The sequence below is a fragment of the Salvelinus alpinus genome, chromosome 3, assembly GCF_045679555.1.
Source record: "Salvelinus alpinus chromosome 3, SLU_Salpinus.1, whole genome shotgun sequence".
In the NCBI taxonomy this organism is placed as follows: Eukaryota; Metazoa; Chordata; class Actinopteri; order Salmoniformes; family Salmonidae; genus Salvelinus; species Salvelinus alpinus.
In genome coordinates, this window is record NC_092088.1 from 92380656 (window position 1) to 92406647 (window position 25992).

The 25992-nt window shown below is 44.5% G+C and overlaps 1 protein-coding gene across 4 annotated transcripts; it reads right to left on the minus strand.

The window, feature by feature from the left end:
• Positions 1 to 12: 12 nt before the first annotated feature.
• LOC139571526 (aftiphilin-like) lies at positions 13 to 24311 on the minus strand. 4 transcript variants are annotated; one of them, XM_071394496.1, is made up of 11 exons: positions 21629 to 24311; positions 18546 to 19940; positions 10465 to 10936; positions 9183 to 10291; positions 8300 to 8577; positions 8025 to 8151; positions 7411 to 7467; positions 6736 to 6852; positions 4371 to 4440; positions 1742 to 1826; positions 13 to 1526 (listed from the first exon to the last, which is right to left on the minus strand). In XM_071394496.1, exons 3-11 carry the CDS (start codon positions 10901 to 10903, stop codon positions 1376 to 1378), a joined length of 2433 nt encoding a protein of 810 aa, XP_071250597.1. In that variant the 5' UTR covers positions 10904 to 10936; positions 18546 to 19940; positions 21629 to 24311; the 3' UTR covers positions 13 to 1375. The 4 variants fall into 4 exon arrangements, with proteins under 4 accessions (XP_071250597.1, XP_071250594.1, XP_071250598.1 ...); XM_071394493.1 differs by having other exon boundaries at positions 18451 to 19940; positions 21629 to 24310; XM_071394497.1 differs by having other exon boundaries at positions 4371 to 4437; positions 18451 to 19940; positions 21629 to 24309.
• Positions 24312 to 25992: the final 1681 nt, after the last annotated feature.

Consider the following 25992-nt stretch of genomic DNA (forward strand, 5'->3'; position numbering starts at 1 on the left):
CACACATTCATGTAACCCTTCTTAAATACATTTTTATTTGTATGTACACTAAAATAAATAGCTACATTCACACTAGTTTAAAAAGACCAAGGTATTGAAACCTTTCCATTGGCTCTTTAGCCTTTTTCCATAGGAAGTCCCTTACATTTTACAGTCCATAGTTTTCCTCCACAGATCTTATTGTTCAGCACCAGTTAACTATAGGTCACATTCATTTCCTATCTTTAGAATGTGCAAAGGCATCCTGGAAAATGTATACAGGCAGCAGGAACAAGTGTGAGAAACTGTCCACAAACCCAAATATCAAGCACACACTCTTTACCTGTGAGCACCACCATATGATCCTTAAAGGGGCAATCTGGGATTCAAGCAACTAAATGGCCGCCCGCTACTTTCTTTGGTAAACAGCTGAGGGATGGAGCTGGAGAAATGAAACCACTCCAATTCAAAGATGAAGCAAGGATGGATGCAAGGACTGACCATCCACGAGATCAAAATGATAGTTTAACCATATTCTGAAGCTATACAGCGTTACTTACTAATTACATTGTTTACAAGCAATGTAGTGAAACAAGCTGATCATTTGGGTTCTGATGGGGGTAAGACTGAGCTCATGAGGCATTTATACGTTAAATTCTTTAACAATCAATGGCTATATATCATTAATTTAAAGGTTAAAAAAATTGCTGTACCAATACTGGATTTCCCCTTTAAATGGCAGATCATCTGAACACACAGGACTGTGTTTCCCCTGAGACACTAATCAGAAACTGTAGGGTTCTGGAGGCCCTATTCATTAAGACTTGTGGTATTATATTCTTTAACAGTAGTTAACCCCATGATGATAGGCTTTGTCCCAAATGGCACCCTATCCCCTATGTAGTGCACTACTTTTCACCAGGTCCCATATGGCTCTGGTCAATAATAGTACACTATATAGGGAATAGGGTGCCATTTAAGAGGAAATCACAAACATATATCATATAAATATTGTTAGAACCAATCTGTTATGTAAATATTAAATACAATTTATTTCCTATGGATTTATGATGAATTCACATGAATAACTATACACACATTAAGAATAAATACATGAAGATAAAATGTCCATCTTGAAAAGAGAAACAGGAAATTGATCTAATACCACTGGGGGAACGAGGCAGATGACTGGAGGTAAGTGTGGATCAGTCTTAGAGCTCAACCACCGTGTCACAACATAAATACACCAATACATTCAGAACAAAAGACCAACTACAGTATTTCACCATACTACTGATTATCAACATTCTGACTTTGCATTAATGTTCAATCTAGCTTTGAAGAGGAGAAGTCTTCTGTGTTTGTGTGTGTGCATCCATCCATGTGTATGTGTGCATCACTCTAGCAGTGTACCAGAGCCAGCGGCTGGTGTGAGGGTGATGGGGAACATTAGGACCTTAGCCTTCATGAAGGACAGGTCAGCCAGCCCACAGATCACCCTGGCTGCCTCCTCACTCAGCTGATCCTCCTCATCCTTATGGGGTTTCCTGACACAAACACACACAACACATTAAGATGGGAAAAACAAAGAGGCGACATTTGATTGCAGGTGAGTTTCCCCTCTTTCCATGCAAAGCTCTTTCAGACCTGGTAAAGCACGATATAAATCCAATCGATTATGCTTGATTAGCAATTATTGATCTCTACGTGTGTGTGTGTGTGTGTGTGTGTGTGTGTGTGTGTGTGTGTGTGTCAGTCTGACCTGGTGGAGGTAGTGGTGTTCTCCATAGTAGACATGAGGTATTTCAGGGTGTCTGCTGGATGGCTGCTGGTGTCACTGTCTAGTTCTGGATCCACCACATCACACACACACACACACACCACACACACACAATACATTTACACACACACAATAAATATGTACACACACATTGTACCTGTGTTTAGAGTTCAAAACAAAAAGACCACCATAGCACTTCTGTCTTTGGTCCAAATAAAGGTGTACAAACTACTAGCAAGTGATGAAGAAACAATCAAGCGTTTGGTCCTTCAACACAGTGGGTGGCAGTATAGAGCTGGAGTAAGAATCTACAGAACAGAGGAAAGCAGCATAGAGTTGGATAGAGGGCTCGTTCTTACATCTTTGCCATACTGGCTTCTGTGACAGCATGGGCAGCAATATTGAGGGCTCTCTCCATTTTACTTCAATTAGTTAATTTACAGTCGGTAAACAAACTGAAAGGGTTTGCATACAGCCTCCTGGAGTGTATTGTCTGAACAGGCATTAAGGCCAAGGTAGGTGATTTACTGCCTCATCCAGGTATGGAATGTTTGCTCAGGAGTATAATTCATTGGCAGATCCTTCCTACTGACCTGCATGGAATTCTGAGATCCTTACTTATCCTATAGAAATTCCCACCCAGTTGTCTGCTTCATAATGGTGAACGGCCTCAATGGCACTGCCGGTGTTAAACCAGGATGTGTTACATCTATCCATGTCTATGGAGGAAAGTAGTCAGTGGTGATAGAACAGCCAGAGAAAACCAAGAGGCAGGACAGCTCAGAAAGGTGTAATATATTAGAAAGAGGTTTATTCACGTATTTACAACAGTGTTTATTGCAACCACACTGAAAGAACCTTAAAGCATCTCATTGGTTGGGGGAATCTAAAAATAAAAATATATTCAAGCTAAATCAAATTGTATTATTTTTTGCAGATAGTGTTTATATATCACAGTGATTGTAAAGATCAGTTTCAGTTTACTGAATACATATGTCCTCTTTATTTTACAAAGAAAATGAAAAGTAAAGATACAGAAGAATATAAGAAAACACAGAATAGCAGCTTAAACAGAAAACAGTAAGAGGATCCTGGCTTTCTCTATCCTGGCTTTCTCTATCCTGGATACTAGTAAGAGGATCCTGGCTTTCTCTATCCTGGGTACCAGTAAGAGGATCCTGGCTTTCTCTATCCTGGGTAACAGTAAGAGGATCCTGGCTTTCTCTATCCTGGGTAACAGTAAGATGATCCTGGCTTTCTCTATCCTGGCTTTCTCTATCCTGGGTACTAGTAAGATGATCCTGGCTTTCTCTATCCTGGGTACTAATAAGGGGATCCTGGCTTTCTCTAGCCTGGGTACTAGTAAGAGGATCCTGGCTTTCTCTATCCTGGGTACCAGTAAGAGGATCCTGGCTTTCTCTATCCTGGGTACTAGTAAGAGGATCCTGGCTTTCTCTATCCTGGGTACTAGAAAGAGGATCCTGGCTTTCTCTATCCTGGGTACTAGAAAGAGGATCCTGGCTTTCTCTATCCTGGGTATCAGTAAGAGGATCCTGGCTTTCTCTATCCTGGGTACTAGTAAGAGGATCCTGGCTTTCTCTATCCTGGGTACTAGTAAGAGGATCCTGGCTTTCTCTATCCTGGGTACTAGTAAGAGGATCCTGGCTGTCTCTATCCTGGGTACTAGTAAGAGGATCCTGGCTTTCTCTATCCTGGGTACTAGTAAGAGGATCCTGGCTTTCTCTATCCTGGGTACTAGTAAGAGGATCCTGGCTTTCTCTATCCTGGGTACTAGTAAGAGGATCCTGGCTTTCTCTATCCTGGGTATTAGTAAGAGGATCCTGGCTTTCTCTAGTCTGGATACCAGTCTGTTTGTGCCAATATCCCACTCCATGCCAAACATCATTTTTGGCATATGACAAAGTACACGGAGTGGAATGTTAGTACAGAACAGGTCTGAATTTCAGGCTTTTTCACATGAGCTTATTTCTACTACAACCAAAATGCAGCTACTGGGGGGATTCCCTTTAGGCTATGACCACACATTCATCTTTATGGCTTGACTTGTCTTTGCCCCATTCCCTCCACTAATACTGAAAGATCTCTCGCCCAGTGCAATAAGAAACAGTGTTTGGATCAATGATAAAGGGTAACAACATGTGAGAAACCTCATCAGCATCACTCTACACAGGGCAGATGGTTAAGTTAGACGTATAGAGAAAAAACCTTGGGATTCCACAGTACAAGATACAATTAAAGGGAAAGACAGTCATGAAAATGAGTAGTACCATCTAGAGGGAGACCTCAATGTGAAGAGAGGAGCAGAGGAGAGATGGAGAGGGGGGAGAGGGAGAGTGATAGGGACTATGTTCCAAAGTCCACACTTGCATACCACTTACTTAGAATGCATGTCCAACACATTGCTTCATTATAGGTGGTAGTCTAGTATGTCCAACACATTGCTTCATTATAAATGGTAGTCTAGTATGCTGGTGTGGACATTGGAACCAAAGAGAAAAACAGGAGTCAGGTAGCAGCGTCAGAGGGGGAGAGTGTGTTCAGCAGCCTCATCTCTGGCCCTGTAGGTAGGGGGCTCAGTGGGAGGACGTACCATCCAGACGGTTGACGCCAAGGCCACTGCTGCTCCAGTCAAACTGGGACCAAGGCTGGGGGGCCCCCTGCTGGCAGAAGGAACAAACTGTAGTGAGGCTCAGCAGTGTGCCCTCTAGTCAACACAGTCTCTTGAAGGCCCATACTCACAAAAGCACACCAGACAAAGGAGTGCTGATCTAGAATCAGGTCCCCCTGGTTCATGTAATCTTATTCACCATGAGTTAAAAGACTAAACTGATCCTAGATCAGCACTCCTTCTCCGAGACGCTTTGTGAATATGGCCAGGTCTTCGTGATGGATAGAAGACAGCACAGAGGAATTGGGAGTTAGTTAGTCTAGGGTCAGATATTGTCATTATCCTCCTAATGCTAAAGTTAGGATCTGCTGTAAGGATATCTGATCCTAGGTCAGAGTTTAGGGTTAACTTCATTATCAAGGGAGTGTAAAATATAGTGCCCAATGTTGCCCTGTTTGTGTTGGGTATACTGTGTGAGTCACAGGCTGTCTGGAAACATTACCAACGGTCACATCCTAGTCAGACTGTCTGGAAACATTACCAACTGTCACATCCTAGTCAGACTGTCTGGAGACGTTACCAACTGTCACATCCTAGTCAGACTGTCTGGAAACATTACCAACTGTCACATCCTAGCCACAGACTGTCTGGAAACATTACCAACTGTCACATCCTAGTCAGACTGTCTGGAAACATTACCAACTGTCACATCCTAGTCAGACTGTCTGGAAACATTACCAACTGTCACATCCTAGTCAGACTGTCTGGAAACATTACCAACTGTCACATCCTAGCCACAGGCTGTCTGGAGACATTACCAACTGTCACATCCTAGTCAGACTGTCTGGAAACATTACCAACTGTCACATCCTAGTCAGACTGTCTGGAAACATTACCAACTGTCACATCCTAGTCAGACTGTCTGGAAACATTACCAACTGTAACATCCTAGTCAGACTGTCTGGAAACATTACCAATGGTTACATCCTAGTCAGACTGTCTGGAAACATTACCAACTGTCACATCCTAGTCAGGCTGTCTGGAGACATTACCAACTGTCACATCCTAGTCAGACTGTCTGGAAACATTACCAACTGTCACATCCTAGTCAGACTGTCTGGAAACATTACCAACTGTCACATCCTAGTCAGACTGTCTGGAAACATTACCAACTGTCACATCCTAGTCAGACTGTCTGGAAACATTACCAACTGTCACATCCTAGTCAGACTGTCTGGAAACATTACCAACTGTCACATCCTAGTCAGACTGTCTGGAAACATTACCAATGGTTACATCCTAGTCAGACTGTCTGGAAACATTACCAACTGTCACATCCTAGTCAGACTGTCTGGAAACATTACCAACTGTCACATCCTCGTCAGACTGTCTGGAGACGTTACCAACTGTCACATCCTAGTCAGACTGTCTGGAGAAGTTACCAACTGTCACATCCTAGTCAGACTGTCTGGAGAAGTTACCAACTGTCACATCCTAGTCAGACTGTCTGGAGAAGTTACCAACTGTCACATCCTAGTCAGACTGTCTGGAGAAGTTAACACATCCTAGTCAGACTGTCTGGAGAAGTTACCAACTGTCACATCCTAGTTAGACTGTCTGGAAACATTACCAACTGTCACATCCTAGTTAGACTGTCTGGAAACATTACCAACTGTCACATCCTAGTCAGACTGTCTGGAGACATTACCAACTGTCACATCCTAGTCAGACTGTCTGGAAACATTACCAACTGTCAAATCCTAGTCAGACTGTCTGGAAACGTTACCAACTGTCACATCCTAGTCAGACTGTCTGGAAACGTTACCAACTGTCAAATCCTAGTCAGACTGTCTGGAAACGTTACCAACTGTCAAATCCTAGTCAGACTGTCTGGAAACGTTACCAACTGTCACATCCTAGTCAGACTGTCTGGAAACGTTACCAACTGTCAAATCCTAGTCAGACTGTCTGGAAACGTTACCAACTGTCAAATCCTAGTCAGACTGTCTGGAAACATTACCAACTGTCAAATCCTAGCCACAAACTGTCTGGAGTCGCTTCCAACTGTCAAATCCTATCCAGAGGCTGTCTGGAAACGTTACCAACTGTCACATCCTTGCCTCTTCTGTCCTCAATTCAAGGAACATAACTATTCTTACCTCTCTCTCAAAGTTCATTTTGAAGAGAGAATCTATGGTCCCTCCTCTCAAACCTCCTCCAATGAGCTTTGAGAAAGGGGTGCGGGATTGAGGAATCAAAGACGGAGGAGAGTTTAACAGCTGGTAACATGTTCACATGTTCACATATCAGCATCTAGGACAACTTCTCCCTATACCTGTTTCTGTACCTTTATTGACGAGGTGGTGGTGGTTTCCTGTGACCCAGGAAGTGCTTGTGTTGTGGCAGCAGTCTTCTCCGCAGCTGAAGCTGCTCTCAGTGGCTCTTTGGTGGGCTCTAACATTCCCTGAGCGAGAAAGAGGGGAGAGGGCGAGAGAGAGAGGGAAGAGAGAGGGGGGATAACGGGGGAAAGAGAGAGAGATGGGAGAGCGATAGGGAATAAAAGGTGAAGGGGAAAGGGAGAGAAAGAAAGAGGTCACCATGGAACACTTGGCAATACTTGGCACAAGACACTTGGAATACATGTCACATGATGAAAGGTTTGGAGAGGGAGAAAGCAATATGGCCGACTGCCAAGTCATCATCTTATTGCTTTACACCTACCCAGTAGTTTTAGATCTGTGAACATTAAGGGGCTATCAGCATACAAGGCTAAGGGAAGGTAGCCTGGTCCCAGATCTGTTTGTGCTATCATGTCAACTCCTGGTCATGTTTGGCATAACAAGGAGTGGCATGACGGAACAAACTGACTGGTACACATGCTTAGGGGGAGGATCTAGGGACAGAAATGGAACTAGGGCCACCATGGACTGTGTCCATATGGGCCCTGGTCTAAAGTAGTGCACTGTACAAGGAACAGGGTTCCATTTTGGACACAGTACAGTATCTCCATCAGTCCACTCACCAGGCTGGCTGCAAACACAGGAACTATGACAGGCTGCTTTCTCTGACCAGTGAACAACTGTGGAGGAGAGACAGAATCAGAAATCACCAAGTAACTTTACATGTAGCAGGAATTCAAGCTGGTGAAACGGTGCTGCTTTTACACCAATAAACAGAACATACAGACAGAATAACATTATATTTTAGATGAAGAATTGACATATAATCCACATACAGTATGTACACTATAGATACAGCAACAACAGAGCACTTCTACATAGTAAAGGGGATATATAGACACATTTACAGTAGATGATGTACAATATGGAATTATGGGGAGGGAGGGAGGGGCTTACGGACAGACAGACAGACAAGACTTACTACATCGTTGATATTGTTGTTGTCAAAGACAGATGGCTTCATGTTTTATTTAGTTATGTTTCTCTAATGGAAAGTCCTTCATTGAGCACTATATATGTAGATGTTATAAAGTCATGTGAAATGCCATCCATCCCTTTTCTTACTGTTGTTTACATCTGCTGTTATTCTGTCGAGGAGGCTGTGGCTCACTCTGCTATGCATGGAGCCATTCACATAATTACAGAGTGTGGCTTTAAACTGAAAAGAGGCCGTTACCATGTTCCTGGTGTCCATCCCCAGACAACGGAGCAGGGCCCTGTTGCTATGGGAACCGCCCCACTGGAATCCCAGGCCCACGGCATCGTGGAGGTCCTGAGGCTGCCGCCACGCGCCCCTAGGAACCCTGGGTAAAGCAAACAAGGAGGCGGTCACATACAGCAGAGTAGGGCTTTGGCCAGCCTCCAATGCTATCTGCTGTTATTCCACTGAACCATCATCCTCATCATCGTTATAATCATCATCATCATCATCATCACTAGAGGATCTCTCACCAGTGTGTAGTGTGGTTGAGCCCCTTCGTCTCCTCTTCCTCAGGCTGTGTGTCTAGAGTCTCTAGCAGAGCCCTGAGGCTGAGTACATTCAACACCTCAACCCCACTGTCCTCCTCCTCCATCCCCGTCTCCTCCTCCTCCTCCATAGTCTCCTCCCGCTCCACCACAGTCTCCTCCCCCTCCACCCCAGTCTCCTCCCTCTCCTGATCCAGTTCTGGGACTGCCACTGCAGGGAAGCTGGTCTGTAGGACTCTCTGTAGCCGGATAGACAGGGAGGCCTGAATGGGAGAGACAGGGCTTGTTTGAGATCTAGTACAGATCAGTCTACTACATCGTAATCAAACACAATTAATGGGAAAGATTTTTAACTAACTATGTCCATCGACCTGATTTTGAAGCAAACTGAAGTCTGACAGGAACTGTCTTATTCCAGCAAACTCATTTTAGTGTGAGCAACCTCTAGGGAGCAACCTCTAGGGAGCAACCTCTAGGGAGCAACCTCTAGGGAGCAACCTCTAGGGAGCAACCTCTAGGCTAACTGCAGTGACAATCTATTGATACAATAATAAAAACCACCTGGGCAGAATGATTCTTGCAGAGCCAGAGGTTATGACAAACAAACTACAAATGTCAGAGTGGATTTCTACCAGACGTGTGACAACTAAGTACTGTAGGATGCCTCGTTATCCAGACTCCTGGAGAATCCTGTTGGGAGTCCCAACGCTCTATCACTTTACATTTGAGCATGCGGCAGCTGACCATCATCTCACCGGTATAAATGTGTGTCGACCATGTTGGGGAAAATGTGAGGTGTCGGAGCTGGGACTGTCTCTCCGGCGTTACGCAATATAAATCCACTCTACTAACGCAGAAGACCACTCACCTGCAGACTGTCCCTTCGTACAGCAGCACCTCCCTGAAAACTCTCTCCCCCCTTCTTCTCCTCTGCCTCTTCTGTCCGCCCGGCTCTATCCTCCTCTCCAAACTCTGCCCAGGTCTCCCCCTCTGACAGACCTCTCTGGTCCCCATACCCCCCCCAGCCCTCCTCCCTCTCACCCTGCCCCTCCAGGGGAGCAGAGTGGAAGTCTGCAAAGCTGTCGCTGAGGGGAAGGTCTCCCTGTCCAACCTCCTCCCCACACGCCTGGGTCGGACCTGGGTCCTCAGAATAGTCCTGGTCAAAGTCACCAAAGCCCTCCTGTGTCCTGGACTCCGATTGGTTGAAGTCAGCAAAGTCCTCCTGGCTAGGGAAGGATCCAGCATCCCTGAAGTTTCCAAAGTCCTCTTCCTCCTCTTCCTCCTCCACCATCTTTGTCTCGGTCTCCTCCCTGAGGTCACTCCGCTGCACCTCCTCTTTCTCCTTCTCCTCCTCCCCTATTGACGAGGGAGTGAAGACCGTCTCGCCAAAGTCCCCAAACTCCTCCAAAGCGTCTGGCGACACAGCCTCACCAAAGGAGGCAAACTCCTCACTCACTGACCCACTGACTGTGGTGGGGAGAGGAGAGACGCTGTCCTCGGTTTCGCTCTCCTTATCTTCCTCCTCCTCCGCCCTCCTCCCTCCCAGTTCTGGGTCCTGTGTAAGCGTGCTATCCCTGTTGATGCTGGGTGCCCTCTCCCCAGGCTCCCCCAGCCCCTCACCCCTAGCACAGAGCACCTCTGTGGGGGCTAAGAGGCCAGAGTCTTGAGGGTGGCCCCTTAGCTCACAGTGTTGCTGGACTTCAGTGCAGTCCCTGTCCCCTTGCTGTGCTAAATATTGAGAGTCAGGCCCGCCAGGCTCTATTCTGGCCCGCTGCTCTATGTCCTTCTGGACCGAGTGTGCATTGCAGAAACCGTTGGTTAGGTTTGTCCCTTCCATCCTGCCGTCCTTCCTGTGCTCCGTACTGTGAGTGAAACCGCAGCACCAGGGCTCCAGCTCCATCTCTGGCTCGGCGAACGCAGAGAAGTCTGCAAACCCCTGCTCCTGGCTGGGGGAGCCCAGGCCAGCCGGTACAAGACCTGTGGTGAATTAATGTGTACATTTTATTGGAACGTATTTAAAATACATATAGAGATGCCTCAGCCATTTGAGTACAACAGTACATATTAAAAATGATTGAGGAATAAAAACACAATACAACAAAAACCTCACTAACAACTCCATGACAGCCCTATGAGACTAAAGTTGTTACCTGCAGACATGGTCCCCTGGTGATGCCGCTTGGTAAACCCATTAGTGAGAGGGAGGTCAGGGAGGTTGCAATGACAGGGCTGCCCTTTGACCTCCAACACCGGCCGAACCCTGCCAACCTCTGAGGTCCCAGTATTAGCGGGCTGTGATTGGTCCACCACCGGCGCCCGTGGCTTCTTCAGGTCGTCAGTTGCTCTGAACTGTTTCGAGATTCCGTTGCTATGGGTAGTTCCGGCGAAAGAGGAGGAGTTACTAACACTAAAGCGCACCGTTGATGGGGTGGGGGAGGCGGGGTCTGTTGTGGAGGGACACGGCTGGTTGGATGGCATTGCCACACCCCCAGAGAAATCCCCAAACTCGTCATCGTCCTCCTCTCCCCCTGATTCGTCGTCCAACGGAGGGGGGGAGGAGGAGTATATGGGCATCACTTCCTGTTCCATGGGAGAGCTCTCTTGGCTGAAGGCCTCATAGATCTGGAGAGAAAACACACAGACAGGTTGAGTACTACTAGAAGACAGGTTGAGTACAGAATGGCCTACTAGAAGACAGGTTGAGTACAGAACGGCCTACTAGAAGACAGGTTGAGTACAGAACGGCCTACTAGAAGACAGGTTGAGTACAGAACGGCCTACTAGAAGACAGGTTGAGTACAGAACGGCCTACTAGAAGACAGGTTGAGTACAGAACGGCCTACTAGAAGACAGGTTGAGTACAGAACGGCCTACTAGAAGACAGGTTGAGTACAGAACGGCCTACTAGAAGACAGGTTGAGTACAGAACGGCCTACTAGAAGATAGGTTGAGTACAGAACGGTCTACTAGAAGACAGGTTGAGTACAGAACGGCCTACTAGAAGATAGGTTGAGTACAGAACGGCCTACTAGAAGACAGGTTGAGTACTACTAGAAGACAGGTTGAGTACAGAACGGCCTACTAGAAGACAGGTTGAGTACAGAACAGCCTACTAGAAGACAGGTTGAGTACAGAACAGCCTACTAGAAGACAGGCTGAGTACTACTAGAAGAAAGGTTGAGTACAGAACGGCCTACTAGAAGACAGGTTGAGTACTACTAGAAGACAGGTTGAGTACAGAACGGCCTACTAGAAGACAGGTTGAGTACAGAACAGCCTACTAGAAGACAGGTTGAGTACAGAGCGGTCTACTAGAAGACAGGTTGAGTACAGAACGGCCTACTAGAAGACAGGTTGAGTACAGAACGGCCTACTAGAAGACAGGTTGAGTACAGAACGGTCTACTAGAAGACAGGTTGAGTACAGAACGGCCTACTAGAAGATAGGTTGAGTACAGAACGGCCTACTAGAAGACAGGTTGAGTACTACTAGAAGACAGGTTGAGTACAGAACGGCCTACTAGAAGACAGGTTGAGTACAGAACAGCCTACTAGAAGACAGGTTGAGTACAGAACAGCCTACTAGAAGACAGGCTGAGTACTACTAGAAGAAAGGTTGAGTACAGAACGGCCTACTAGAAGACAGGTTGAGTACTACTAGAAGACAGGTTGAGTACAGAACGGCCTACTAGAAGACAGGTTGAGTACAGAACAGCCTACTAGAAGACAGGTTGAGTACAGAGCGGTCTACTAGAAGACAGGTTGAGTACAGAACGGCCTACTAGAAGACAGGTTGAGTACAGAACGGCCTACTAGAAGATAGGTTGAGTACAGAACGGTCTACTAGAAGACAGGTTGAGTACAGAACGGCCTACTAGAAGATAGGTTGAGTACAGAACGGCCTACTAGAAGACAGGTTGAGTACTACTAGAAGACAGGTTGAGTACAGAACGGCCTACTAGAAGACAGGTTGAGTACAGAACGGTCTACTAGAAGACAGGTTGAGTACAGAACGGCCTACTAGAAGACAGGTTGAGTACAGAACGGCCTACTAGAAGACAGGTTGAGTACTACTAGAAGACAGGTTGAGTACAGAACGGCCTACTAGAAGACAGGTTGAGTACTACTAGAAGACAGGTTGAGTACAGAACGGCCTACTAGAAGACAGGTTGAGTACAGAACAGCCTACTAGAAGACAGGTTGAGTACAGAGCGGTCTACTAGAAGACAGGTTGAGTACAGAGCGGTCTACTAGAAGACAGGTTGAGTACAGAGCGGTCTACTAGAAGACAGGTTGAGTACAGAACGGCCTACTAGAAGACAGGTTGAGTACAGAACGGCCTACTAGAAGACAGGTTGAGTACAGAACGGCCTACTAGAAGACAGGTTGAGTACAGAACGGCCTACTAGAAGACAGGTTGAGTACAGAACGGCCTACTAGAAGACAGGTTGAGTACAGAACGGCCTACTAGAAGACAGGTTGAGTACAGAACGGCCTACTAGAAGACAGGTTGAGTACAGAACGGCCTACTAGAAGACAGGTTGAGTACAGAACGGCCTACTAGAAGACAGGTTGAGTACAGAAGGGCCTACTAGAAGACAGGTTGAGTACAGAAGGGCCTACTAGAAGACAGGTTGAGTACAGAAGGGCCTACTAGAAGACAGGTTGAGTACAGAACGGCCTACTAGAAGACAGGTTGAGTACAGAACGGCCTACTAGAAGACAGGTTGAGTACAGAACGGCCTACTAGAAGACAGGTTGAGTACAGAAGGGCCTACTAGAAAACAGGTTGAGTACAGAACGGCCTACTAGAAGACAGGTTGAGTACAGAACGGCCTACTAGAAGACAGGTTGAGTACAGAACGGCCTACTAGAAGACAGGTTGAGTACAGAACGGTCTACTAGAAGACAGGTTGAGTACAGAACGGCCTACTAGAAGACAGGTTGAGTACAGAACGGCCTACTAGAAGACAGGTTGAGTACAGAACGGCCTATTAGAAGACAGGTTGAGTACAGAACGGCCAACTAGAAGACAGGTTGAGTACAGAACGGCCTACTAGAAGACAGGTTGAGTACAGAACGGCCTACTAGAAGACAGGTTGAATGTTCAATCAATCAAATAAATGTGGTGGTGGAAGAAAAAAAAAAGGAAGCCATATGTCATTATTAACAGACAGTAGGCCTTGTTCTACATAGCCATATGTCATTATTAACAGACAGTAGGCCTTGTTCTACATAGCCATATGTCATTATTAACAGACAGTAGGCCTTGTTCTACATAGCCATATGTCATTATTAACAGACAGTAGGCCTTGTTCTACATAGCCATATGTCATTATTAACAGACAGTAGGCCTTGTTCTGCATAGCCATATGTCATTATTAACAGACAGTAGGCCTTGTTCTACATAGCCATATGACATTATTAACAGACAGTAGGCCTTGTTCTGCATAGCCATATGACATTATTAACAGACAGTAGGCCTTGTTCTACATAGCCATATGTCATTATTAACAGACAGTAGGCCTTGTTCTGCATAGTCATATGACATTATTAACAGACAGTAGGTCTTGTTCTACATAGCCATATGTCATTATTAACAGACAGTAGGCCTACATGCTCTTCCTATTGTAAGTTAGCAGTAACAAATAAAGCAAAGTAAGTTTGGCTAAACAGAGCGACCATTTTACTCACATATGCGCCTAAATATTTAGCTGTCTGCACCAAGACAGTTTTGGAATTCTAGCTTTAATATATTTCATTCTGCTTCTAAATGTATTTGTGTGCGTCTACATTTTTCAACTTGGCACAAACGTGCTCCTTGTAAAAAAAGGTCTGCGTAGAGCCCTGCTAAATGTAAACATCAGGAGAAGGTCTCCTGTGGAGGAAAAAATTGTAAGAAGATTTTTTTTTTAAAGAGAACCTTTCAAACTTGTTTGAAAAGTGTTGGAAAAAAAACCTTTGGCTACTCAGACATCAACTGTAATCACGTCACCCAAGTGTATGATTGAGTCCCAAATGGCACCTTACTCCCTATATAGTCAAATCTACTTTAATTTGTAACATGCACCAAATACAACAGGTGAAATGCTTACCTACAAGCCCTTAACCAACAATGCAGTTAAGAAAAAATAAGTGAAGTAAAAAATTGATAAGTAAAAAATAAAAGTAAAAAATAATTAAAGCGCAGCAGTAAAATAAAAATAGCGAGGCTATATACAGGGGTACTGATACAGAGTCAATGTGCGGGGGCACCGGTTAGTCGAGGAAATTGAGGTAATATGAACATGTAGGTAGAGTTAAAGTGACCATGCATAGATAATAAACAGAGAGTAGCAGCGGCGTGGGTGGGGGGGGGCAATGCAAATAGTCTGGGTAGCCATTTAATTAGCTGTTCAGGAGTCTTATGACTTGGGGTAGAAGCTGTTAAGAAGCCCTTTGGATCTAGACTTGGCGCTCCGGTACAGCTTGCCGTGTGGTAGCAGAGAGAACAGTCTATGACTAGGGTGGCTGGAGTCTTTGACAATTTTTAGGGCCTTCCCCTGACACCACCTGGTATGGAGGTGGTGTCAGGGGAAGGCAGGAAGCTTGGCCCCAGTGATGTACTGGGCTGTACGCACTACCCTCTGTAGTGCCTTGTGTTCATACCAGGCAGTGATGCAACCAGTCAGGATGCTCTCGATGGTGCAGCTGTAGATCTTTTTAAGGATCTGAGTCCCCATGCCAAATCTTTTCAGTCTCCTGAGGGGGAATAGGCTTTGTCGTGCCCTCTTCACGACTGTCTTGGTGTGTTTTGACCATGACAGTTTGTTGGTGATGTGGACACCAAGGAACTTGAAGCTCTCAACCTGCTCCACTACAGCCCTGTCGATGAGAATGGGGGCGTGCTCGGTCCTCCTTTTCCTGAAGTCCACAATTATCTCCTTTGTCTTGATCATTTTGAGGGAGAGGTTGTTGTCCTGGCACCACATGGCCAGTTCTCTGACCTCCTCCCTATAGGCTGTCTCCTCGTTGTTGGTGATCAGGCCTACCACTGTTGTGTCATCTGCAAACTTAATGATGGTGTTGGAGTCGTGCCTGGCCATGCAGTCATGAGTGAACAGGAAGTACCGGAGGGGACTGAGCACGCACCCCTGAGGGGTCCCCGTGTTGAGGATCAGTGTGGCAGATGTGTTGTTGCCTACCCTTACCACCTGGGGGCGGCCCGTCAGGAAGTCCAGGATCCAGTTGCAGAGGGAGGTGTTTAGTCCCAGGGTCTTTAGCTTAGTGATGAGCATTAAGGGCACTATGGTGTTGAACGCTGAGCTGTAGTCAATGAACAGCATTCTCACATAGCTGCTCCTTTTGCCCAAGTGGGGAAGGGCAGTGTGGAGTGAGAGGCTGCATCATCTGTGGATCTGTTGGTGCGGTATGTGAATTGGAGTGGGTCTAAGGTTTCAGGGATAATGGTGTTGATGTGAGCCATGACCAGCCTTTCAAAGCACTTCACGGCTACAGACGTGATGCACTACGACCCAAGTGCACTATTATGTGGACCGTGGTCAAGAGTAGTGCACTATATAGGTGAACAGGATGCCATTTTGAATGCAGCCTGTGTGTCATTGACTTCCCTATGCGTGACTTTGTGCTCTCACTAAACAGGAACTGCAAACACAAATATGTTTGGCACACAAAACAGCAGCAGAGAGATTTGGTTGTTAACTCTGAGATTGGACTATGTTCAGTCTTATCCCTCAGAGGAATGGGTGTTTTATAGGCTGAAGTGGTCCTAGATAACACCAGGGTTGTAGGTTCCCACTAGGGTTACCCATATGAGAATGTATGCACGGACTACTTGAAGCCACTATGGATAGTCTGCTAAATGGAATATATTATTAGGCTATATTATATTATTACTAAGTAGCAGATATTAACAGCCCAGTAAGCAACATGTTAAATCAAGACTGTTTCAGGCCTTATCGGGAGTAAAGCTTGCCAACGTGTTATTTGTTGTGCATTAAGGATGGACTAACCTGGGGTGTATTCATTAGTCGCAGACCATAGCAAAAAGTTTGGCTTGTTTCAAAACGTTTTGCAACGGAAACTGTTTACTCAGTAAGGGGAGTGTATGACTGCACACTTCGAAAGAAGGGTAGAGGACCTTCAAGGCCAGAGGGAGCATCACAAATGGTGCCTTATTCCCTAGTGCACTACTTCTGACCAGGGTGAGCCCGAGGGTGCCATTTGGGACAAGGAGAGAATGGCAGAGAGATCAAGGTCCCGGGGTAATCTATAACGCAGGTCTAACTAGCTACCTACTTAACTCCCCACTGATAGACTAGCTGCATCTTACAGTACACAGACACACTTTCCCCATTACATGAGCCAATTCAATAAGAATCTGTTAAATAACCTCAAAGTTAACAATTATTATTTAGTCTCTTGCTTGCCTGTAATATCAGTTATTCTAGGCTCAAAAGGCCTACTCTGTACCTCCGTCTTAGTTGTTTTATTGTTGTTGAGGCTATTGGAGTGGAAACAGTAGCCAGGACAAAGCCTACACAACACCATCAGTCAGCCAGTCTGTCAACGAGCCCATCAGTCAGTCAGCCAATGTAAACTGATCCAGGGAATTGTATCCAGCAGCACCATTGAGCTCCGCTAGTCAGCTCACAGATAGGGAGGGTGAGGGCTGCTGCTGCACCTACATAAACAGATTGTGTCTCAAATGGCACCCTATTCCCTATATAGTGCACTACTATTGACCAGGGCCAATAGGGCTCTGGACTGGTCAAAAGTACTGCACTACATAGGGAACAGGGTAGAGCCTCTTCCACCAGAAACTCTGTACTTCATAATATTAACAACCAGCACACCATTAAAGTCTGACCATTTCTGTGTGTAAACAAACAAGCATATCCCTTCACCACTAATTTACTAGGTATCAGTGAGTACATATAGAGATATAGGCTTATCCATAGCTATCCAGCTAATGAAGGAGCCTGTTAGCTAGCTACCTGTAACATGATGCCAATGCACTGCACTGAATATACATCTACCGTCAATGGAAAATGTGAACTACAATCCCAACTCTGTGTTTTAACGTTTAGAAACGTTAATCTTTCATCAGCGAGAAAGAATCCCTTAAAAAAATAAAAAACACTAGCAGTTTAGCACAGATCTGTACAGCTACGGGCGCCTCGGCCTCCATCCAACAAACTACACTTCTGCTACAGTCCCCGAGTTACGTTTACACTAGGTAGCTCATTTGCTGTAACATGTAGATATGGCCATTGGAACACTAACCCTATTAAAGATGTCAATCAATTCAACACTCGCTGATATGAAAAATAAGGTCACTGTGCTTTCAAAACCATACCGCAAGCAATGCGTGTTAATGTCCAGCCCGAGGGTCAGAACTCTTATTAACAAAACTCCCCCCTACAGAAGACGTCTTTCTTCAATGACTCTTACGTGTAATGTAATGGAACAGAGAGTCATTACGGGCTAGTGTTGATCTAACTAGCTAGATAAACCACTTGACTTTGATACCCTGTAGTAGTGGGAAATGAAGTTGATGTCTGTTGACAGTGAGATGACAACCCTGAGCTATGAGATATAGGTCATGATGAGAAAATGTAACTATCGAGCTTGTTGAGAAACAAATACATTCTTGCTAGCTAGCTTTGAAACAACAACAGACCCATTTGAGATTAGGCAGGTGTTTTAAACTGGCAGGCTAACTAATGCTGTGATTAGATATCTAGCTAGTAAACTAGATACGTAGATCTTAATAGTTAACGTTAGCCAGTTAACTGTGAGCATAAATGAGACAAAAGTGTTTGCTTTTGAAAACACCAGAAATGTTCTTTAACTACCTCTGGTCCAAGGGCCTACGTCGGATGCAGATCCAGCGCATGAGCTAGTGTGGCGGTAGATATAGCACTTCGTCAGCACTTCAGCAACATATTTACTTAAAGTAGCTATATTGAAGTCAGTCACTAAACAACATCGTCTGGAAAAAAATCCTTGATGGATGAATTGAAAGATTCAGGCCATTGAAGAAGGCTCTTGCGGCATAATGCCACACGTAATGCCCTGGACCAGAGCTAACAACTAGCTCGCTAATAGCTACTTGGCTAGCTATTTCCCTCTTACCTTCAGATGTTGTAGCTATGGCATGTTCATCTCACAACCGGGACGTGCAGATAAACTAAGATGTACGAAACAAAATGTTGATTTTGAGTAAATACCTGTTATGATAATTAGCGTAGCAGGTGCCTGGAATGTAGCTAGCTACACTGCCTCTCTCTATCAAGCTACTGTTACACCATCTCTCCACTTCACTCTGTTGGCATGATAACAAACAAATAAAACAATTGTGCCGATTCGTTACTTCCTGTAATGCCAGCCCAAATGCTTTTATTTGTACAATCCTCCTTTTATTTGTTAGAGTTAGTGTTTATTTACATTTTTTTCTTCAATATTTACAAAACATGAGATCTGGGTAAAGTGGGTAGGTAACTATACTCTCCTGGCATGGCATGTAGGTGTAGAGTATATACCAGTGATGAACACATCACTGCTCACATGGAATTGCCACATATCCTTTATTCATACTGTAATAATGTTAACATAGGTTATAGCCTACACCAGCTGTGCTGTGCTCACAGACACACCTAGACAAGTGCACATATCAACTACTGGACTGTGATTGAAGGATGCTCATGCTGCATCTATTTTATTCAGCTGAACATGAGAAATATTGTAATTCAAGATCTGGGTAAAGTGGGTAGGTAACTATACTTTCCTGGCATGGCATGTAGGTGTAGAGTATATACCAGTGATGAACACATCACTGCTCACATGGAATTGCCACATATCCTTTATTCATACTGTAATAATGTTAACATAGGTTATAGCCTACTCCAGCTGTGCTGTGCTCACAGACACACCTAGACAAGTGCACATATCAACTACTGGACTGTGATTGAAGGATGCTCATGCTGCATCTATTTTATTCAGCTGAACATGAGAAATATTGTAATTCAAGATCTGGGTAAAGTGGGTAGGTAACTATACTTTCCTGGCATGACATGTAGGTGTAGAGTATATACCAGTGATGAACACATCACTGCTCACATGGAATTGCCACATATCCTTTATTCATACTGTAATAATGTTAACATAGGTTATAGCCTACTCCAGCTGTGCTGTGCTCACAGACACACCTAGACAAGTGCACATATCAACTACTGGACTGTGATTGAAGGATGCTCATGCTGCATCTATTTTATTCAGCTGAACATGAGAAATATTGTAATTCAAGTTGAGAGGGAGATAGAGAAAGAAAGAAAGAAACAGACAGACACACAGACAGGCAGACACAGAAAGACAGACAGACAGACGGGCTGGCATAAAGATACAGAGTTATAAATATTATTATCATGGGTTATAAGAATCCAATCCATTCAGTGAGAATGTTCTTCCATTAAGAACCGCTATGCATGGCCTCTGTAGGCTAAGTGGACTCAACGACACCCACATAGAAGAAGCTATTTGTCATTTAATGTGTCTGACTGACACATTGTCAAGGTCAACGTCTCAGAGAGATGAGGGTCCTTTGCCGGTCATCTGGCGTCGCTCAGCTGAAGAGAGAAAATACATTTAAGCACATCTATGTTCTTGAAGGTGCCCTCAGCTCCCAGAAAATGAGACTTGGCTCCACAAGTCATGTATTCCTTGTTATAACAACATAGTCATTTTGCATCCCAAATAGCATCCATATCCCTATGTAGTGCACTAATTTTGACCACAGATGGTCAAAGGTAGTGCGCTATATAGGGAATAGGGTGCCATTTGGGAGACATCACCATCAGTCCACATTCAATATTGACATCCACAACTCTGGAGCCTGCTATGGCAGCATTACACAGTCATTGACTGAGCCTCAGAACTCATTCTGGCTATCTGTGCTCATGGGACTCAGATTAGGTCGAGCAATCACTCCAACCAGATTAGATTTACTGAGTAATGTTCAATCATGTCAGATCGTCTGTATAATCTTTTAGGATTACATCACATTATTACCAATGGATATCATAGAATCAGTCAAGTCATATAACAGCTGATGTTTCTACATTATGAAGCAGACACTGTTTCAGTGACAATTAGGGTTAAGTGCCTTGCTCAAGGGTACATCAACAGATTTTTCACCTAGTCTGTACAGGGATTCAAACCAGTGACTTTTTGGTTACTGGCCCAACACTCTTAACCACTAGGCTACCTACCGCTACAAAATCACATCTATAAAAAGACATCTTGAAATCATAAAAAAAATATATATATAATTTTAAGTAGATAAAAAAGGTTCTAGATCTTATTAATAGGAATGTGATAATAATGTTACTATTGAACAGTACATAGACCTACATTCCAGTGGTAACAGTTTGTTAAAGAAACAGCAGGGGGCGGTACAGAGCATAAACAAACCATCAAGAGTCATCCTGAGCATTCCATTGACAGCCCGAATTAACAAAAACGTACCTTTACCTTAACCCCAACCTTAACCCCTAACCTTTACCTCATTTTAACCATTTTTTAAAATTAAATAACGGTTTTATGTCAGACACATGCCCTTAGTTTCTCCCGAGGCATCCCAAGCTGAGGAAAGCAGTTTGAAAGGGGCAATCTGTGATTGGTACACTCCATTTTGGACTTTTAAATGAATGATAATACCCATTGATTCTTGAAGAATATAACTTCTAAATGAGCTTATGGGTTCATCTGTCATAACCCATCAGAACCTAAAATATCAGCTAGTTTTACTCAATTGTTAGTAAACAATGCAATTGTAAATCAAAACAGTCAAAATTTAAATACTGATAATTTTGATATCATGGATGGTCAGTCCTTTCATTTTGATATCATGGATGGTCAGCCCTCTAATTTTGATATCACGGATGGTCAGTCCTTACATCCATAGCTTGGTCTATGAATTTGAGCGTGGTTACATTTCTGCAGCTCCATCCCTCAGATGTGTATTGCCAAAACAGTGGTGAGGTAACCGCTATGTTATTGCTAATTGCTTCTTTAATCCATTCCACTGCTCCTACACATAACTGCATAACTTCCTGTCTGTAATCACTCAGTGACTGCGACAAAGGCATTTGTGTCTGTCAGGCAAGATGTCAAATGTCAAACCAGCGGACTCTACCCTATCACTCCTTCTCACACTGTCGCCATCCCTTCGTCTCTCGCTCTATCTCTTTCTCACACATGCACACAGACTGCACACAGACTGCACACACACACACACTCTCTCGCTCTCCCATACTTATTTTATGCACACACAAACTCCTTCCTTTCCTCCTCCCTCTCTCAGCTTGGCAGGGCAGGACACAGACTCCCTTGTGTTCCTGATGGCTCGTTGTCAAGAGCTCCATACTGTGGTTCAGCCCTGTCAGAATGAAACACATTGAGCACCGGCACATTCCAAGATGACACGTTTATTGGTCTACAAAGTAGTTGTTTTAACAAAAGCATGAGCAAGGAAAACGTTTGAAGAGGAAGAGAGCACAACCAGTGGAATTACTCCTTTAATGCACACAAACAAAACATGCTCTAATGCAAAATGTTAACATTCTCCATGAATGACTCAACTTGGTGTCATTCAGTTAGGAAATAGTGTATAATAAGTCTGCGTGTCCCAAATAACACACTAGTCCCTACATAGTGCACTACATTTGACCAGTTGAAAGTAGTGCTCTATATAAAGGAATAGATTGCCCTTTGGGACACATTCAAAGAGTTGTATTGCTCCTGTGGGACTGGTTATATGCAGGATCCTCTGTTGAAAACCCAGAATAGAGAAGGAACCTGTTAACCAGGGTTCTTCTTTCCTGAGTCAGTCAGTCAGACAACACTAGCTACATCAGACACAAACAATCCTTTTACATGTTGTAGCAGACAGGCTTCTTTTACACTTCACAACTGGATTTGGTCAAACTTCTCATCCTAAATCCTATATCCTCATCTGATGTCAATTGGTGAGAGAACAACTTGGTCAAACCTAACTTTATAGATAGTCTTGTAATTCAAAAGCATTCATATTTTAATATTTAATTTAACAGGCACTGTTTTAAAAAAAGAAGAACATTTCCTTGTTCTTGACTCTTGATAAATGAAAAGGGAAACCCGATTGTACACACACACAACATCAACAACAGCACAACCTAACCTACATAGGACACTCCATAATAACTACAGTTTGCTTTTCCCAAAAAGCAATAATAATAACTGCATCCCAAATGGCACCCTATTCCCTATGTACCGTAGTGCACTACTTTGAACCAGGGCTCTGGTCAAAAGAAGTGTCACTTGTAAGGAATAGGGTACCATTTGGTACATAACCATTGACTTGGTCCTTTTCCTTACAACAGCAGTTTAATGCTTCACTAGGCTATAACACAGCTGGTAGAAAGAACAAAAATACATCTCACATGTTTTGTAAAGTCTAAAAACAAAAACTAGGAAAACCTATAATCTTGGCTTCTCAGATATACAATATGCTCAGATAGTACTTATATTCAACAACCAGACCGGGGTTCAATTACTACTTGAAATCTTTCAGAAACGTTCAGAGTTTGCTCTAGTCTAGTCTGCCTGGAGTGCCTGATGGGCGTGGCTTGCAGTCCTTGTGACTATTCTATTGGTTCCATTGTGCCAGTCAAGCTTAATCAAGCCAAGATAAAGTATTTGAAATGATATCAAATAGTATTTCAACCCAGGTCTGTCAACAACACAAGCGTACCGAAACGCTTTGCCTATAAAGCACTTATAGACACATTTTCTCATGTAAAAACCAAGGCCATGTTCAAAATATGTACAAAGTCCGAAGGCATGTTAACATCATCAGATTACAATCGCAATGACATTCAGTTCAAACCAAAAGTCTTATTTTTATAAAGTCTTACATGTTTTTCTGCTGTTTTTCTGAGGCCATTGTAGGTCAGAGTGGGTTGAATGGTATTTGTGTTGTGGCATGCTGCAGCTGTAGACCCTAGGGCTGAGTTCAATCAAACACGTACTGCAGGTATTTCACATTGTGGAAAAGTCCTACTAGCTCCTGTGTTCCAGCAATACACCATCTCATTAAAATCCAATAACAGTAACCCATTTTAATCAAATCCAAACTTGATTTCTTCCAATTAGCATTGACTGATTTAATCAGTATTTATGCAGTTTTTTAATGGCAAAAGACCAATGTAACGTTTTTTCTGTACTGCATGTTTGCTTGAATGCCAGTCCTATTAGAGGAGTTAGGATCATGAGACACAGAGTTACAAAACAAGCCTTTCTAGGGGCTTAGTCAGTAGGATGCACCATTTACTAGGCCGTTGCAGATAGAGATATGAAGTATAGACTGGTTACCATTCCCTATTTCACATTACAGACAGTCATGACTGTTCTACACTGTTCAATGTATTTCTATGTTAACGTTGTTGTGCCCCTCCGGAATAAGCCCCCGCCCCATGTTGTGAATCAGGAAGTGTTTGTGTTATCTCTCCCCCCCGTTCTTCCTGGATATACAGCGCCACGGGAGTGAGTGACCTCTCAAGTTGACCCCTGGACCACAACTGACAGGCTGAACCACAGGAGAGATGCTAGAGTGACATGTAACAGGCTGAACCACAGGCGAGATGCTAGAGTGACATGTAACAGGCTGAACCACAGGCGAGATGCTAGAGTGACATGTAACAGGCTGAACCACAGGCGAGATACTAGAGTGACATGTAACAGGCTGAACCACAGGAGAGATGCTAGAGTGACATGTAACAGGCTGAACCACAGGAGAGATGCTAGAGTGACATGTAACAGGCTGAACCACAGGAGAGATGCTAGAGTGACATATAACAGGCTGAACCACAGGAGAGATACTAGAGTGACATATAACAGGCTGAACCACAGGCGAGATACTAGAGTGACATGTAACAGGCTGAACCACAGGCGAGATGCTAGAGTGACATGTAACAGGCTGAACCACAGGCGAGATGCTAGAGTGACATGTAACAGGCTGAACCACAGGAGAGATGCTAGAGTGACATGTAACAGGCTGAACCACAGGCGAGATACTAGAGTGACATGTAACAGGCTGAACCACAGGCGAGATGCTAGAGTGACATGTAACAGGCTGAACCACAGGAGAGATGCTAGAGTGACATGTAACAGGCTGAACCACAGGAGAGATGCTAGAGTGACATGTAACAGGCTGAACCACAGGCGAGATGCTAGAGTGACATGTAACAGGCTGAACCACAGGAGAGATGCTAGAGTGACATGTAACAGGCTGAACCACAGGCGAGATACTAGAGTGACATGTAACAGGCTGAACCACAGGCGAGATACTAGAGTGACATGTAACAGGCTGAACCACAGGAGAGATGCTAGAGTGACATGTAACAGGCTGAACCACAGGAGAGATGCTAGAGTGACATGTAACAGGCTGAACCACAGGAGAGATGCTAGAGTGACATATAACAGGCTGAACCACAGGAGAGATACTAGAGTGACATATAACAGGCTGAACCACAGGCGAGATACTAGAGTGACATGTAACAGGCTGAACCACAGGCGAGATGCTAGAGTGACATGTAACAGGCTGAACCACAGGCGAGATGCTAGAGTGACATGTAACAGGCTGAACCACAGGCGAGATACTAGAGTGACATGTAACAGGCTGAACCACAGGAGAGATGCTAGAGTGACATGTAACAGGCTGAACCACAGGCGAGATACTAGAGTGACATGTAACAGGCTGAACCACAGGAGAGATGCTAGAGTGACATGTAACAGGCTGAACCACAGGAGAGATGCTAGAGTGACATGTAACAGGCTGAACCACAGGCGAGATACTAGAGTGACATGTAACAGGCTGAACCACAGGAGAGATGCTAGAGTGACATGTAACAGGCTGAACCACAGGCGAGATACTAGAGTGACATGTAACAGGCTGAACCACAGGAGAGATACTAGAGTGACATGTAACAGGCTGAACCACAGGCGAGATGCTAGAGTGACATGTAACAGGCTGAACCACAGGCGAGATACTAGAGTGACATGTAACAGGCTGAACCACAGGCGAGATACTAGAGTGACATGTAACAGGCTGAACCACAGGAGAGATGCTAGAGTGACATGTAACAGGCTGAACCACAGGCGAGATACTAGAGTGACATGTAACAGGCTGAACCACAGGAGAGATGCTAGAGTGACATGTAACAGGCTGAACCACAGGAGAGATGCTAGAGTGACATGTAACAGGCTGAACCACAGGCGAGATACTAGAGTGACATGTAACAGGCTGAACCACAGGAGAGATGCTAGAGTGACATGTAACAGGCTGAACCACAGGCGAGATACTAGAGTGACATGTAACAGGCTGAACCACAGGAGAGATGCTAGAGTGACATGTAACAGGCTGAACCACAGGCGAGATACTAGAGTGACATGTAACAGGCTGAACCACAGGAGAGATGCTAGAGTGACATGTAACAGGCTGAACCACAGGAGAGATGCTAGAGTGACATGTAACAGGCTGAACCACAGGCGAGATACTAGAGTGACATGTAACAGGCTGAACCACAGGAGAGATGCTAGAGTGACATGTAACAGGCTGAACCACAGGAGAGATGCTAGAGT

Bases quoted from the DNA above. Each gene is read 5' to 3' on its own strand.
- LOC139571526 (XM_071394496.1), bottom strand. From the start codon at position 10,903: ATGGAACAGGAAGTGATGCCCATATACTCCTCCTCCCCCCCTCCGTTG. The intron at 7,468-8,024 runs GTAACGGCCTCT...TCTCCTCCACAG, and splicing joins GGATGGACACCAGGAACATG to TTGTTCACTGGTCAGAGAAA. The intron at 4,441-6,735 runs GTACAGAAACAG...TCCTTCTGCCAG, and splicing joins CCACCACCTCGTCAATAAAG to CAGGGGGCCCCCCAGCCTTG.